General features: G+C 53.7%; 6 protein-coding genes across 6 annotated transcripts; 2 read left to right on the top strand and 4 right to left on the bottom strand.

The window, feature by feature from the left end:
* Nucleotides 1-337: 337 nt before the first annotated feature.
* Nucleotides 338-2,824, top strand: AB675_5998 (Meiosis-specific serine/threonine-protein kinase mek1; the record flags this gene model as incomplete). Its single annotated transcript, XM_018146254.1, has 6 exons — nt 338-509; nt 561-615; nt 662-950; nt 1,001-1,353; nt 1,401-1,694; nt 1,741-2,824. 6 exons carry the CDS (start codon nt 338-340, stop codon nt 2,822-2,824), a joined length of 2,247 nt encoding a protein of 748 aa, XP_017996945.1.
* Nucleotides 2,825-3,575: 751 nt separating this feature from the next.
* AB675_5997 (uncharacterized protein) lies at nt 3,576-4,657 on the top strand (the record flags this gene model as incomplete). The annotated part of the gene is made up of 2 exons (XM_018146253.1): nt 3,576-3,955; nt 4,012-4,657. 2 exons carry the CDS (start codon nt 3,576-3,578, stop codon nt 4,655-4,657), a joined length of 1,026 nt encoding a protein of 341 aa, XP_017996925.1.
* Nucleotides 4,658-4,797: 140 nt separating this feature from the next.
* AB675_5996 (uncharacterized protein) lies at nt 4,798-5,738 on the bottom strand (the record flags this gene model as incomplete). The annotated part of the gene is made up of 2 exons (XM_018146252.1): nt 4,798-4,950; nt 5,010-5,738. The coding sequence occupies 2 exons, from the start codon at nt 5,736-5,738 to the stop codon at nt 4,798-4,800; spliced, it is 882 nt and encodes a 293-aa protein (XP_017996908.1).
* Nucleotides 5,739-6,328: 590 nt separating this feature from the next.
* AB675_5995 (uncharacterized protein) lies at nt 6,329-7,251 on the bottom strand (the record flags this gene model as incomplete). The annotated part of the gene is made up of 3 exons (XM_018146251.1): nt 6,329-6,571; nt 6,629-6,690; nt 6,729-7,251. The coding sequence occupies 3 exons, from the start codon at nt 7,249-7,251 to the stop codon at nt 6,329-6,331; spliced, it is 828 nt and encodes a 275-aa protein (XP_017996972.1).
* Nucleotides 7,252-8,150: 899 nt separating this feature from the next.
* On the bottom strand, nt 8,151-8,465 carry AB675_5994 (Mitotic-spindle organizing protein 1; the record flags this gene model as incomplete). The annotated part of the gene is made up of 2 exons (XM_018146250.1): nt 8,151-8,240; nt 8,313-8,465. The coding sequence occupies 2 exons, from the start codon at nt 8,463-8,465 to the stop codon at nt 8,151-8,153; spliced, it is 243 nt and encodes an 80-aa protein (XP_017996893.1).
* A 268-nt stretch (nt 8,466-8,733) lies between these two features.
* On the bottom strand, nt 8,734-12,093 carry AB675_5993 (Axial budding pattern protein 2; the record flags this gene model as incomplete). The annotated part of the gene is made up of 1 exon (XM_018146249.1): nt 8,734-12,093. The coding sequence occupies one exon, from the start codon at nt 12,091-12,093 to the stop codon at nt 8,734-8,736; it is 3,360 nt and encodes a 1,119-aa protein (XP_017996944.1).
* Nucleotides 12,094-13,222: the final 1,129 nt, after the last annotated feature.

Raw genomic sequence — 13,222 nt, 5'->3', positions numbered from 1 at the left:
AATTTCAGTCCTTGGCGGGACTTTTGACCTAGTTCGAATGCGGTTAGACCAATGTGCCCGTGACGTTCGACTGCCAGCGAGGTCGCTCCTTCCGACTTTGTTGCGAATTACGCAGTGAGAATCCTATCTGGATCGTCACTGCCGTACAGAACATGTTGCTCGATATCAGGACCGTTTCGAGTTCATGTCAAGGTGCTGAGACCAACAACGGTAAGCTGGCAGACAGCTGCACGTCGCTGCGTGCAAGGTGATCTAGGTGCAGCATCGCTTTGTCTCCTTCCTGCATGCTTCAGTCGTTTCTTCTGTTCCAGCTCAGCGTGCTCGCCAACGTGTAACCATGCCGCCATCGAAGTTCATCCACCCAGCAGCGATGCTGCCACCACCTGCAGTCAATCGCTCGAAGACCAAGCGATCCATTGCTCCGCCAAGTTCATCGCCAGCCAGTTCTTCTCAGCCACGCAGCGTTGGTATGTTGCAGCAGCTCAATCGCGAAGGAGTCGTTGTGGCCGGTAAGTTCTACCTCTCTTTGCAGAGGCCTCTGTCAATACTAGTCCTTACAGTGAGACATATTGTGCCCGGTAAAGAGCTTCTTGTTGGCAGAGATCGCCAGAGATGGTAAGTCCGGGGCTTCGAAGCCTTTCATCGGCACTCACCCATGCAGCCAACTGTACATCGACGATCCTCATGTTTCTGCCCGTCACTTACGCATCTACACGATCACTTACGACAGTGATGATCCTACGGAGATCGGTACACTGGTCTACGCGGAGGACTTGTCCCGGAACGGTACCTTCTGGCATGGCTCCTTGATAGGTAAAGGAAGAGGCGGCTTCCTTTTGAGCGAAGACGATATCTTGAAGCTCTCTGCCGAGGTCAGCTTTCGATTCAAGATGCCATATCCGCGTGAGCAAAAGTCGTACTTTGACGAAGTCCTCGACGAAGAAATGGAAGTGAGTGCGTTACCGTAGTTGCACTGCTGCAGACTCACATGATGACACAGAAATTCAAACAATCGTACACAGTCACAGATCGCTTGCTGGGCTCGGGCTCGTTCGGCAAAGTCTTCATGGCTGTTGAGCAGAAAAGCCGTGTACAACTTGCATGCAAGATCGTGGATCTAAGACCGCTACAGCGCAGAATGCGTTTTGGAAAACCTGAAGAGCCCCTACCTGCGGAGGATGTCAACCTCAAAACCCAGGTGCGCAAGGTCAAAGTTTGGAGCGAAAGACAGAAACCGGAGAACCAGCTGGATCCGAAGCTCAGAACATACTATCGAGAGTTCGAAATCCTGTCAAGCATCCGCCACCCCAACATCATTGGGCTGGAAAAGGTCTTCGTGACTGACAACACAATGTAGGTGCTAATTGTACCAAACTCTCAGCCTACTGATCTCGTCGCAGCTTCATTTTCCAGGATCTGATCACCGGCGGGGACCTCTTCTCGTACGTCGAGTCCAAGAACGGCAGACTTACAGAAGTCGAGGCCGCTGTCATCACCCGCCAAATCACACTCGCCGTGGCCTTTCTCCATGGCAATAATATTGTCCACAGAGACCTGAAGCCAGACAACATCCTCATGACCGAGCTGTCTACAGGATGTCGCGTTGTCTTGACGGACTTTGGTGCGGCCAGAAAAATAAGTTCTCCTTTGAGTCGGATGGTCTCGATTGCAGGGACAGTGGAATATGCTGCGCCGTGAGTGTTTTCGCTTTCGAAACCGCTAGACTAACGACCTTCGCAGTGAGGCTGAGCAAGACTTGCAGGGATCGTCTCCTGGCTACACCAAAGCTGTTGACATGTGGTCGCTTGGCTGCATTACAGCTATTCTGTTGACGGGAGCATCAGCCTTTGCCGATCCTGCGACAAGAATCTTTTCCGAGACTCTTGCCAGACAGGCTAATCTTGACGCTCTTCACACGTCACGGGAATGGCTTGCAGTACGTGAGCGTCCGAAAGACTTTGTGGACAAACTCCTCCTACTCGAGGAGCACAAGCGGATGACTGCTCAGCAAGCTTTGAAGCACGAATGGTTTTCGAATGATTTTCACAGAGCAGACTTCGAAGAGCTGTACAAGCGAACTATCAAGCACTGGGTAGCCAGACCTACAAGAACTGACCTCATCAAATTTATGGGAGCTGGTAGGCTACGACGCATTGCTGAGTCTGAGGGTGTGTTCGAGGGGAAGCGTGCAGGCACTTTCTCTGGGGCCGCCAAAGCGGGCAAGGCAATCGAAGCGCATATGCAGCCTTTTCCAAGACAGATGCATTCCGCTCTATGGCCACCAAAGAGACCACATCCAGGTTACATATCGCCTACGACAAAAGCGATAATCCAAGAAAGCTGGCCGTCACCACACAGTCTCGATGCACGTTCCGACGAGGACCCGCAGCCCAAGTCAAAGCGCCGGAGGACAAGTTCTCCTTCTGTCGAGGTCTCACCAACCAAGACCATGCAGAAAACTCCTGGGCTCAAATCGAAGCTACTTCCAAAGAGTCCGGTCTTACCGTGTACACCGCGCAGGATCGGCAAAACGCTGAGCAACACTTCTATGCCTCTGAGACCTGCAGCTGCAGAGACACAACGCAATGTGCGAAGAGCTGACACGACTGCGCCCTGGATGGCTGCCTCCGTTGCGAAGAACGTGTCCATCCCCCAAACATCGGCTGCAAGTGATCTGGAAAGCCCATCGAAATCGGGCAGTGAATCCAGATCAGCTCCTGGGCTTAAACGGATGTCCAGCTTCCGTGACGTCTCGCTTGAGCTAGAAAGTCCAAGCAAACCGCCGAACAGCAGCCTCAAACGACGTCCATTGTCGACGCTTTAGGGGTTTCACTCGCCTCACTCGCACACGGACACCCCGTCACGCACGCGTCGAGGTTCTTCAATCTTTGAACTTTTCGATGATGACACGAGAGACTCTCCGATGCAGTCCGCCGAAGCAGGGCCCTCTACCCCTCGTGCTGGTCGGCATGTTGACGACGATGAAGATCTCACCGAGGCGCATCACGCGTCTGCTTTACCAGAAGAGATGAATACTACTACTGGCTTGTAGCTCTGAAGGACTCCTGGTGGTACAATAACGGTGGAGTGCCTCGTACGCGCGGAGCAGGCGCGTGTTGTGCGTAGCATACATAGTCATGACTTCGTAGTGGCTGTCGTCCCAAGGAACGTACAGTAAAGTAGTGATCATATTGCCACCCTGTCTCATTACTGCCTACCCTTGAGGGTGTGGCTAAAGCCCGCCTCAACCAAGAACACCAAGCCCAACGCCGATATGGATGTATTTATGGGCGGCAGTGAAAATATGTCTGCTGATCGAGCGCCGGGGCGTGCTCAACACCTAGTAGTATTTAGGAAATGGGAAGAGGCAATATTTGGATGCCAAGATTCAGGCAACTTCGGGTTTACGACGATTCATGTGTCTTCGATTGCAACTGTACCTAGTTGGCAGCTTTCTCGGGTCAACAAAGTCCTACACGCATACAGACCTTGCTGCACGGTCTCAAAGCCCTTGATAACAATTCACGAATCCCAAGAGAATCGAGACAAAGTCCGCCCTGGGGCAACCCCTCAAGATGGCTGCACACCTCGAAAACCCAGACACCCTCTTCCACGAAGTCTTCTCGCACCTCTCACAACTCCAGCAGACGCCATCATCACGTCTAAATGATGACCTACTACGCCGCGCCGGTCACGCCGTCGACACAAGTACACCACATGCGACCCTCTGGCAGCTGCTGCAAATCGGAGAAGCCCTCCTCAGCACCATTACCGGCGATCCTCAACCCTTGACTCGACTTCTACAACGCGTGGTTGAGAGCATTCCATTCGACGAACTAAGCTCAAGTCTGACCCCAGACAAATTGATCGACGGTCTGAAAGCGCCCAGCAATGCGATTCAGTTGTTGTGTATAGCATATTTGACTCGGGCGGCCTCCAGGCCTAGTGGGGCGGCGTGGGTGGCCAGTAGCTCGGCATTAAGCAACAACTTCTGACGACATGGCTGAGTAGCGAAAGCGCCGAGGTTGCTGAAAGAGCACAGGAAGGAATTGTGGCGTTGCTGGAGGTGGATTCCCCGGAGTCGACGACGTTCGCGAGTTCGATACAGAGCAGTGGCTCATCCCAGGCGGCCTCCCGGGTAGCGAGCTCTGGCAATGCTGCACAAGGACAGGGGTTGTTTTCGCGCCGGATTTTCCATGACCAGGCATGCTATGTGGTTTTCTACCGCTGGACAACCCTGGAGGCCGCCTCGAACCATGATCTTTCAACAAAGAAGGGCCGTTCTCAGGTCTCAATATCCCAGGCTAGACTTCTCGATTTCCTGCCGAAGGTCGCCCTGTTCGACGTTCCGTCAATCTCGACCTCTACTCTGCCAGAAATCGAACGGCCGTTCCTACGCCGGGAAAATGCAGGCACCCACGCCCCGGGGAGCCCGTATGGGGGCCTCCTGAAGTATGCTGCGAGGTACATGATCGACAAGGACGATTTTCTGATGGTGGTACTGTGGAAAGAGTTCTTCGAGAAGTTGTTTGCGGCGATTCAGGAGAGCGGCACAAGGCGCGTGCCTTCAAAGATGCTCGAAGCCATCGCGCATGATGCTGACGGCGGAAGGGAGGCAGGTAATGATCATCCGAATGGCGACGGTATCCATTTGTGAGCACGAGCCGATTAGCAGACGCCAGCCCGGTACACGATTGATCGCAGCCTCAACAAAGGCCGCCCTGAAGCGCTGCCAGAGGATTTGTGGGGACAACTATTGCTAGGAACAATAATGTGGCATGGGTCCGACGACTGCTTTCAGACGCCCTTCCTCGCCACCACGCATACATAATTTCCCGTCTTCGACCTGGTCCCAGCATCCATAGCCGCCAATTCCTTCTCCATCGCCTGACCCAGCTTCTCCTTCTTCTCTCCCTCCGGCAACGCTTCAACAAATTCGGCAAGCCCTCGCTGAAGTTCCACCGGATCAGCACATTTTCGTACGTCAATTGATCTCGCTTCCACGGTACATGTTCCAGCTTCGCCTCGGCGTACCCGTTGTCCAAACAGAACTTATCCATCGACGCTGTCCAGCGCGAGTTCGTCTGCACAGGCACGATTGAATCGAGCAGGCTATGGAACTCGTTTAGTCCTTCTGAGATGCTGGCGTTCCCTTGGTCGTCGAAAGTCACATCCGCGATCGCGGGCACGCGCGGCTCTGTCCACTGTAGCCAGCCGTTGGGTTTGAGCATGGCGGTGAAGTTTCTGATGGCTGTGACGCGGAAGTCAGGTTTCGGCCAGAGCACGGGGTTGATGAAGCGGATGTGGATTATGTCGAATTTGGAGAGGTATTCGGTGGGTGGTGGCTGGAAGAAGTCGTAGGTTGCGAAGGTGACGTTTGGGGGAAGGGATAGGGGGTTGGGGAACATCTCGGAAGAGATATCGAGGCCTGTTATGTGCACTGGACGGCTGTTGGGTGTGTTTGCGAGTGAAGAGGCGAGGCGCATAGCCCAGATGCCGTTGCCAGTTCCCAGGTCAAGGATTTGGAGTGGTTCAGTGGGAGCGACATTGGCTGTGGACGAGCTGGTGGTGAGACCGGTGGCCTCGGCGATGCCTGGGTTTAAGAGGTAGCCGACGCGGTCGATGATGAGGTCATGTTGGCATGTCAGTCGGGCGGAGGCGAGGAAGTTGCGATTGAGCCAGTAGTCCGGTTTGTCGTCTGTGACGCCGACCGTCCCAGCATTTTCCTGCTTAGCCATAGTCTTCACCGGCGGTCGAGTCGGTTCTAATCAAGACGAAGATGTCGTAGATTTCATGATGCATGACCAACGGCCCTGCTGCCTGCCTTTTGTAGCCTGCTCGGAGCATAAAGCTATACTCGATACCGAGCAATGGGACGCCTGGGCAGAGGACAAACGAGTAGCCCCATATTGCTAAGTTAAGCCGCTTTTGCGAAGGGCTCGGATTGCCGGCATTCCCATTGGCCGTCAGGTCTGATCCGGGTGGCCGTGGTGCAGCAATGGCATACTGGGTATCCCCATGTGTTGGAGCATCGTCACGCCTTTACAATACTGCCTCGAAAGAGCGGGCTTCTGCACACGTCGTGCGTTTGTTGGGACAATGATTTCGATGAGCTCAGTGAATATTGAGGGCACATGTACTCTGTACAAGAAATTCAACTTGACCCGTTACCAAGCCCCGTAGGCTTCAACAAAGCGAGACCCATTATACCACTCTGCTCTTGCGTACATAACGACATGCCTTCGCTTGCTCAAGTGCGCCACAGCTCAGATAAAGATATGACCAACACCATATCCAAAGCACTCTTTCATCGACCAACATGGTCGCCTCAGATCTTGCTATTGCGATAGTTGGGTGGAGTCCTGTCCTTCCGACCACGAACAACCTGGAACACCGCAACGAGCATAGCAACAAGCATGGCCGCAACGGCACCCCAGCTCATCCCTAGGAATTGCGTTCCCCTTGTCGCGTGAATGCCAATCGGCTCGCCGTACTTGTTGATCGAGTTGACAGCCTTGACCGAGACCGCCGTCGCCATCGCTGCTGCGATACCTAGTGAGAAGAAAGCAAACTGCAGCGACTGTCAGCATCTGCCTTTCCAAGTAGCATCCCACTTTCGAGCACGTACCACAGACAACAAGAACACTCCACAAGCAATCAATCTCCCACCCGTGAACAGTGTCAGCGCCGCTGTGATGAGGTTAAACCCGCAAATCCAATCCCAATACACCAGAACGCAAACATGGCCACACTCAACACCCTCAACCCCCGACTCGCATCATCAATCTCGCTCGGCCACTGCAGATCCTGCAGTGTAATCCCATCCGGCAAATGCTCCTGAATAGTCTCACCAGGGTCAAACCTCGCCGCCGCGTTCCGCTTGGAACACTCCGTCACATTGCGTTTCGCGCCTTTCACCGTGCCGTTCGGCTCAAACATTCCCTGGCAGTAATTCATAACATGCACAACATAGAAGTCAGAAATGTTCAGTCGGTGAGTGAGTTCCTCGGCAGCATCGCCAATAAGATCGTTGACTTCGTCCTGCGCGGCGTTGACAAGGTCGTCGAGGAAGTTGTCGTCGGCGTCGGACGTGGTGTTGAAGACATCTGCCTGGCCGATCTGGGAGATGTTGAGCGTCATGATGTCGGCGGATTGGAGGAAGGTTCTGGTGCTGCCGGCGAAGAGGCAGAGGAGGGAAAGAATCAGGGCCGCCAGGGAGGCGGCGATGGTGAGGAGGGCCGACCACCTCATTTCGCCCGGTCGTGGCTTACTGTCTCAGTGAGGAGCGGGGGTAATAATTGTGTACTGTGGTGCGGGAAAAGACGAATCCAGCGCAGAACGCTCAGCGCAATGCCGCCGTGGCAGAAAAGCACGCGAGGAATTTGTTGTACAGATATGACACGGTATTGATATGACAGTGGAAGGGAGGACAGGGAGAGTGTCAGAAAAGGCGACAACAGTGCTTATAGATTTTAAAGTCCCAGCGCAACGTCGTTGGTTGAAACAACTCGTTGAACTTCGCGTATCAACCAATGATAAGGCATGATGCAACAGTATAACTTGTTATACTTCCTTGCCAGTAGCCCAGTAGTCTCCCCGTTGGCTCGTGTTTGGTACCCAGCAGACAATCTGAGCCACGCGACGATCCAGGTGTCAGAACATTGCTCGAGCAAAGTCATACGTCATTTTCAATATTTGCTGCCCTGGAATCTTGCCGAAAGTAGCTTAGACGGGGCTGGGCTGGATAGTCCGTGCCCCTAGTCGCGCCAGGAAGCGCCCACTCGAGGCGGCTAACCGAGCCCAAGTTTCCCAGTTTTTCAACGTCACTGACGCCCAATCATTCCAGCAATTAGGTTGAGGTGGTGCTGCGTTGGCGATGACTTGCATGCCAGTGATGTTGTCCAAGATCTGGCGACTTCAGGCACCGTGAAACATCCAGGGCGTTGGTGCTTCGACATACTATTGCTGTTGCTGCATACTTACTGATCACGTGGGTAGTCGGAACGCTCAGGTGCAGCGCCCAAACGAGACTGATCAAGGAGAGATCTTTCCAGAGGAATGCAGCAGCCCGCTGCCCATCATAGGCAACTTGATATTTGCCAACATCAATGTTTCGGATCTGCATCCTTGTAGAGTGCAAGCAATGATTCCTAGTCCGAGACACCACTCTCAGCAGCCTGTTGACCGCCGCCGGAGCCTTGCAGCCTCGCGCTCTCGTCTCGCAGTTGATTGATTGCGTTCTATGCAATTGATCAGTGCCCATTCCACGTCGCCGGCGAACAGCAACAGCGTGTAACAGACGATTTACTCACGGCTAGCGCCTCTGGATTGACACCGTTCTCCATGAGCGAGACACACAGGGAAAGTTGCGTGCGGTCGAGCTGAGTGTTCAGGATGACCGAAATCTCTTCCAGAATGTCGATGACTTCACGCGCTTTCTCCTTCTTGGACTCTTTCGGCGACATTGTGTGCGAAATGCGCGGTCGAAGCACTACGCCAGAAACTGCTCTTGGTGTCCGTCGACCTGTCGCATACCGATATGTGAAGGGAAAGGGCGATGGGGACTTCGCATCGGAAGGTGGGGTAGACGCGCCAAGGCCAGAAAGCGCGTTTGGCGCTACCAATTTTCTGGCAGCTGTGATATTCGTGCAACTAATCGGAAGGAATTGTGTAAATCATGAATTCGTCAAATATTGCATGAACCGCTACAACAAGTAGTATCTATTACCTCTTCTAGATGAACATCAAGCTGCCCTTCTGGCTCTTTTCCCGCCCTCCCCAAGCGAATCTGCCTGGGCCAGAACTCCCACCAGCTGGACTTGAACCATCACCCGTGTTTCCAGAAATGTTTCTCCGTCCTCTTTCACTCTCATCCACATCTTGATCTTTTCCATCAACGCTGATTATTCTTTTGCGCTTATCCACCAGTCTAAGGCCCCTCGATCTTCCGCTGCCGAGCTGACTTGCCCTCCTCAGCGCCTTCTGAATGGCCATACCAATCTCTCTGTCTTCTGTCTCACCGCTGGGTCGCCCATTATCGAAGGGCAAGCGTGGGGACTGATTTGCGGGTCCTGCTCTAGACGGCGACGAGACCGATGAGCTGGCTGTTGATTTCCATTCTTTTGTTCTACTGCTTGGCGTAGTCCCACCCTTGCGGGCGCGCGCCACTGTAAGCTCATTCAGCATGTCGTTTGTTGCTGATTCGGCGTTGCTAACGGATCGGATACGTCCGCCAAGGACATCGGGGCTCATGCCACCTCGGTATGGGGAGTGAGCGTCTGGTATCTCGTCTTCCCACTGTGAACCATCAGAGGACAAGGCGCTGGAGAACTGCCCAGAGGAGATTGATATTGGCCGAGCTGCAGATTGACCATACCCGAAGCCGCCGAACGGAACTGGAGTTCCGTTGTTTCGGCGCGTTGGTGGGCGCTGAGCTACCGGCGCCAAAATATGCGAATTCGTCTGATGGGTGAGTGGAACTGCAGGACTCTTGCCCAAGGGATCAAGTTTGCGCCAGTTTGTTACCGTTCCGGTCGGATAGGTGCTGACTAGTTCTGGGGACGATGATTCTTCTTCAACGATGGGAAACGTGCTGCTGGGTGTCCGCACTGTTTGGTTTGGTGACAACATGCGGGAGAGGGACGGCGTTCGAGATCGTGAGCTGGGATTTGAGAACAGCATAGAGTTTCCTTCAAGCCTGTGCTTAGCCCGAGTTCGATAGTACTCTTCTCGGCGCGACGAGAAATCCTCAGCGTCGATCTGGCTGGTCGAATTCGAGGGTGAAGCAGTCACAAGTCTCAAAGAGGGCTTGGTCGGTGCCGTTGCGAGCCCGGCCAGCGACGGTTTCGTATCGCTTAGGCCTGCTAAGGAACCAGAAGAGCGGCGGTTCGAGGCAGGGGCAGGGAACGGGAAGTTCTCCAGGTCTGACGGGCCAGCACTTGCATGCTTGTTCTCCTTGCCAGCGGCTGTCGAGGCGAATGTTGTCGCCCAGGACGATCGCGTAGGCGGCGGCTTGGAATTGCGATATGGATTGCCTGAGTTAAGGGAAGGTGTAAGAATACCCGAGCCGTGACCCAGGCCTGCGTTCGAGTAGCGGTTGGGAAGACCAGACCGCCTGTTGGTGACGTTTGATAGCACGCCAGAAGCTCTCTGATCAACACTTCGCCGACTGTTCGACCTTTTCGTTATCTTCGAGCTCGCAAGAGACTGCTTACGCTTTGGAGAGTATGCCGGAATAGGTGGCGGCGCCGGAGGGAATGGCACGGCCATTGGCTCGTTCTGGTCATTCGGACTCGGTGATTCGCTTCGCGTTGAGCGAGTTGACACCAGTCCTCCCCAATTCGAATCAAAAGATTCATGACCTTTTGCAGGACGCTTCTTCTGCAGACGCGATCTCGTCTTCTTGAGTGAATCTGGCGCCCATGGCAACTCGACTTGGGGCACCTTGCTGGGCGTCTGCACCATTTCCTGTCTACTCGTCCGGCGCGACGAGCCCGTCATTGCTGGTACATTGACCAAGGCCTCGCCGATGGAGACCTCGGATATGCCGGACGCCCCGTCAAGGTCAGCATCAACTTGATCGTCGCCCGGGACCTCCTTGTCTCTCTGTTTTCTTTGCTTCCTTCTGCGATACCACAAACAGAATAGGATTATAGCGAGGACTGCAAGACTCACCAGGATAACCGTCAATATGATAGCCAAGACATGAGTTGGCTTGCCCTCTGCATTCTGGTCTGCGGCCTTTGTAGCTGTAGCGATGCCACTACTCGCAGAAGTTGCCGCCGACACAGTTGAGCTGCTGCTGCTTGATGCGATTGAATCCGCTGCAGCGATTGACAGCTTGATTGGGTAGGTTGTGTTCTCCCCATCTCTAGTCACGCTGAGTGCCAGGTTCTCACTCGAAGCTCCGATATCGTCTGGCACCTGGCCGTAAAGTGACATGTTGGTCTCGGAGAATGAAAGCCAGCTAGCTGTACTGCCTAGGTCTATTGAGACGGCATCGCCGACTCCAATGATTGAAGGGTCGAACTTGAAATTCAGATACTTTCCGGCCTGCGCCTTTAGATTCAAAGTGTCACCGGTCGTCGCATTTGCAGACGCAGCCGTGGACCCCGATTGGAGCATTACAGTCAGATTCGCTACATCGCCTGATTCATCGTGAGCTGTGATGGTAACCATCTGAGCGGTGAAGTCTGCCGGTGGCGTTCCACTCAGACTTATTGTTGTAGCGTCGAGACTGAGCCATTCAGGAAGAACTGCTTGAACTGTGCCCAGATCACCTGCACTGATCGGCGAGCCATCTAAGTATAGTGCGTCTCGATATGATGGTGACACAAATTGCTCGTCTTTGGTGACATTCAACGTCGTTGTCGCAGACTGAAAATAGAACAGTCTATTAGCCACCGCGATCGTGAAAGCGGCAGCACTTTCTGAGAAACCGACGATGTCCGTGGCAACAATTTTTACGCCGTATGTCTGTTGCTGTTCGATGGACGAGAGGGTCGGCGGCGTCGAGCCCGCAACGCGTAATTGTTGTGGATCGAACTGGATCCATGGTGGCAGAGGCGAATTATTTGCGGACACTGCATAATATGTCGAGGACAGACTGGTGCCTGAAAAGATCTGCGGAGAAAGAGGTATTGAGAATGGTGTAAGCGGCCTCAGAAAGAGTGTGGATGGGCCCTGGACCGAGCCGACTTTGCTTAAGGAAGGAAGCACTGGCTCGCCAGCCCCAATGCTTTGCGAGCGAGCTACCACAAGTGTTACAGTGACTGTAGTGGTGCCGGTCGTGTCGGTAGCACTGAGATCGAATGTGAGCGCCCCGACATCCCCCTCATCTGGCATACCACGCAATGTGCGCGAGTCCGACACTATCGATAGCCATTGAGGACCGTTGCTGATGGCATACTCAATTGGTTGGACTTCGGAACTGAAGGTAGTGTCTGCAAATGTGAAGCTGTACAGCTTAGAAGCATATGCGACAGGTGGTAGCTGCGAATTGATCGGAAAGGCGACTTGCGGGGCGCATCTGACCGGTCTCGTAAGTAGGATGAAGCTGGCCAACGAGGCTGCCCAGGTCTTGTGCCGGCGCATTCACGCTGTGATTGTGGCATCGACTTCGCAGGAGTTGGCATTATCCAGTGGTCACTATGTCAGCAGTTGGCAGTGGACGATAGAACGGGGATTCCTGCGCAGATGACTGCGCATTGCCTCAATTACCGCCTCCTCGGCGCGGATAGCGAGGGATGGCTGGTGTCAGCGAGACGCGCTGCAAGGGATAATTCCACACTTTGGCCACCGCGCACGCGATGAGAATGCTTAAGCTTTCGCGAGAAACGCATGACGAAGCTTCCCCATCAGACTAGAAGGGGGAAGCTCAGAGACATTGGAATACCTGATGAGTTGTCGCAATGCTCGAAGAGATTACTTAGCTGAGCCCTGTCACGGTGACCAGGTCGCCCGCGGTAGCTTGCGCCTCATTGTATCGTGCTAAGGGTCCTCGTCGAACATCAAGAGATTGAGCTCATGATATCGATGAAACTTGTCCTTGCTCATTTGGTCGTGCGACCATCTGCTGTTGTTCAAGATGCATTTGTGGAAGGGAGCAGAGTCAATAGAGCTCTCTGGAATAATCGCCTTGGCGTTTCTGGAGGACTTCCAAGGCTTTCTGCAGAAAGGCCACACTGTGACGATTTTTGTCGCCGTTGCTACCTGATTTTCGCTACAACAACTTTGCTGTGTTGATCCCGCCGCGATATAGCTGATAGCACGTTGACCACAATGTTGATGCGATCATTTGTGTATCAGAAATGCCAGGAGCATGGGAATAAGGCCAGGCGCGAATTGCGAGAATCGGTTAACTGAACGTCGAATTGCTCCGTGGCCTATCCCTCTGCCTACACCACACGCAGCGGACACCTCACTCTCCATCAACAGCATGACGAAGCTATAGTCGGCCGTGTCTCATGCAACTCTGAAGCAATGGCGATCACGTTGTCGCACTGATGACCGCTTCTGCGGGTACCCACCTTCTAAGCTTGAACCCATAGTGCGTGCTAAATGGAAAAATATGACTCAACAATATGGTTAGCGAGTATCGACAACTCTGACAATCTGATACACGCGTTCACTAATGACAGAAGTATATCATGTAGTGCCGGGTCTGAGAGTCCTTCAGATCAGCTGAAGCCTGTCTGCGGCTGGTCAAATAAGTTATCACCAC

The sequence above is a fragment of the Cyphellophora attinorum genome (assembly GCF_001299255.1).
Source record: "Cyphellophora attinorum strain CBS 131958 chromosome Unknown Contig27, whole genome shotgun sequence".
In the NCBI taxonomy this organism is placed as follows: Eukaryota; Fungi; Ascomycota; class Eurotiomycetes; order Chaetothyriales; family Cyphellophoraceae; genus Cyphellophora; species Cyphellophora attinorum.
The sequence above is the reverse complement of the archived record's forward strand: the minus strand, read 5'-3'. Positions and strand labels throughout refer to the sequence as shown.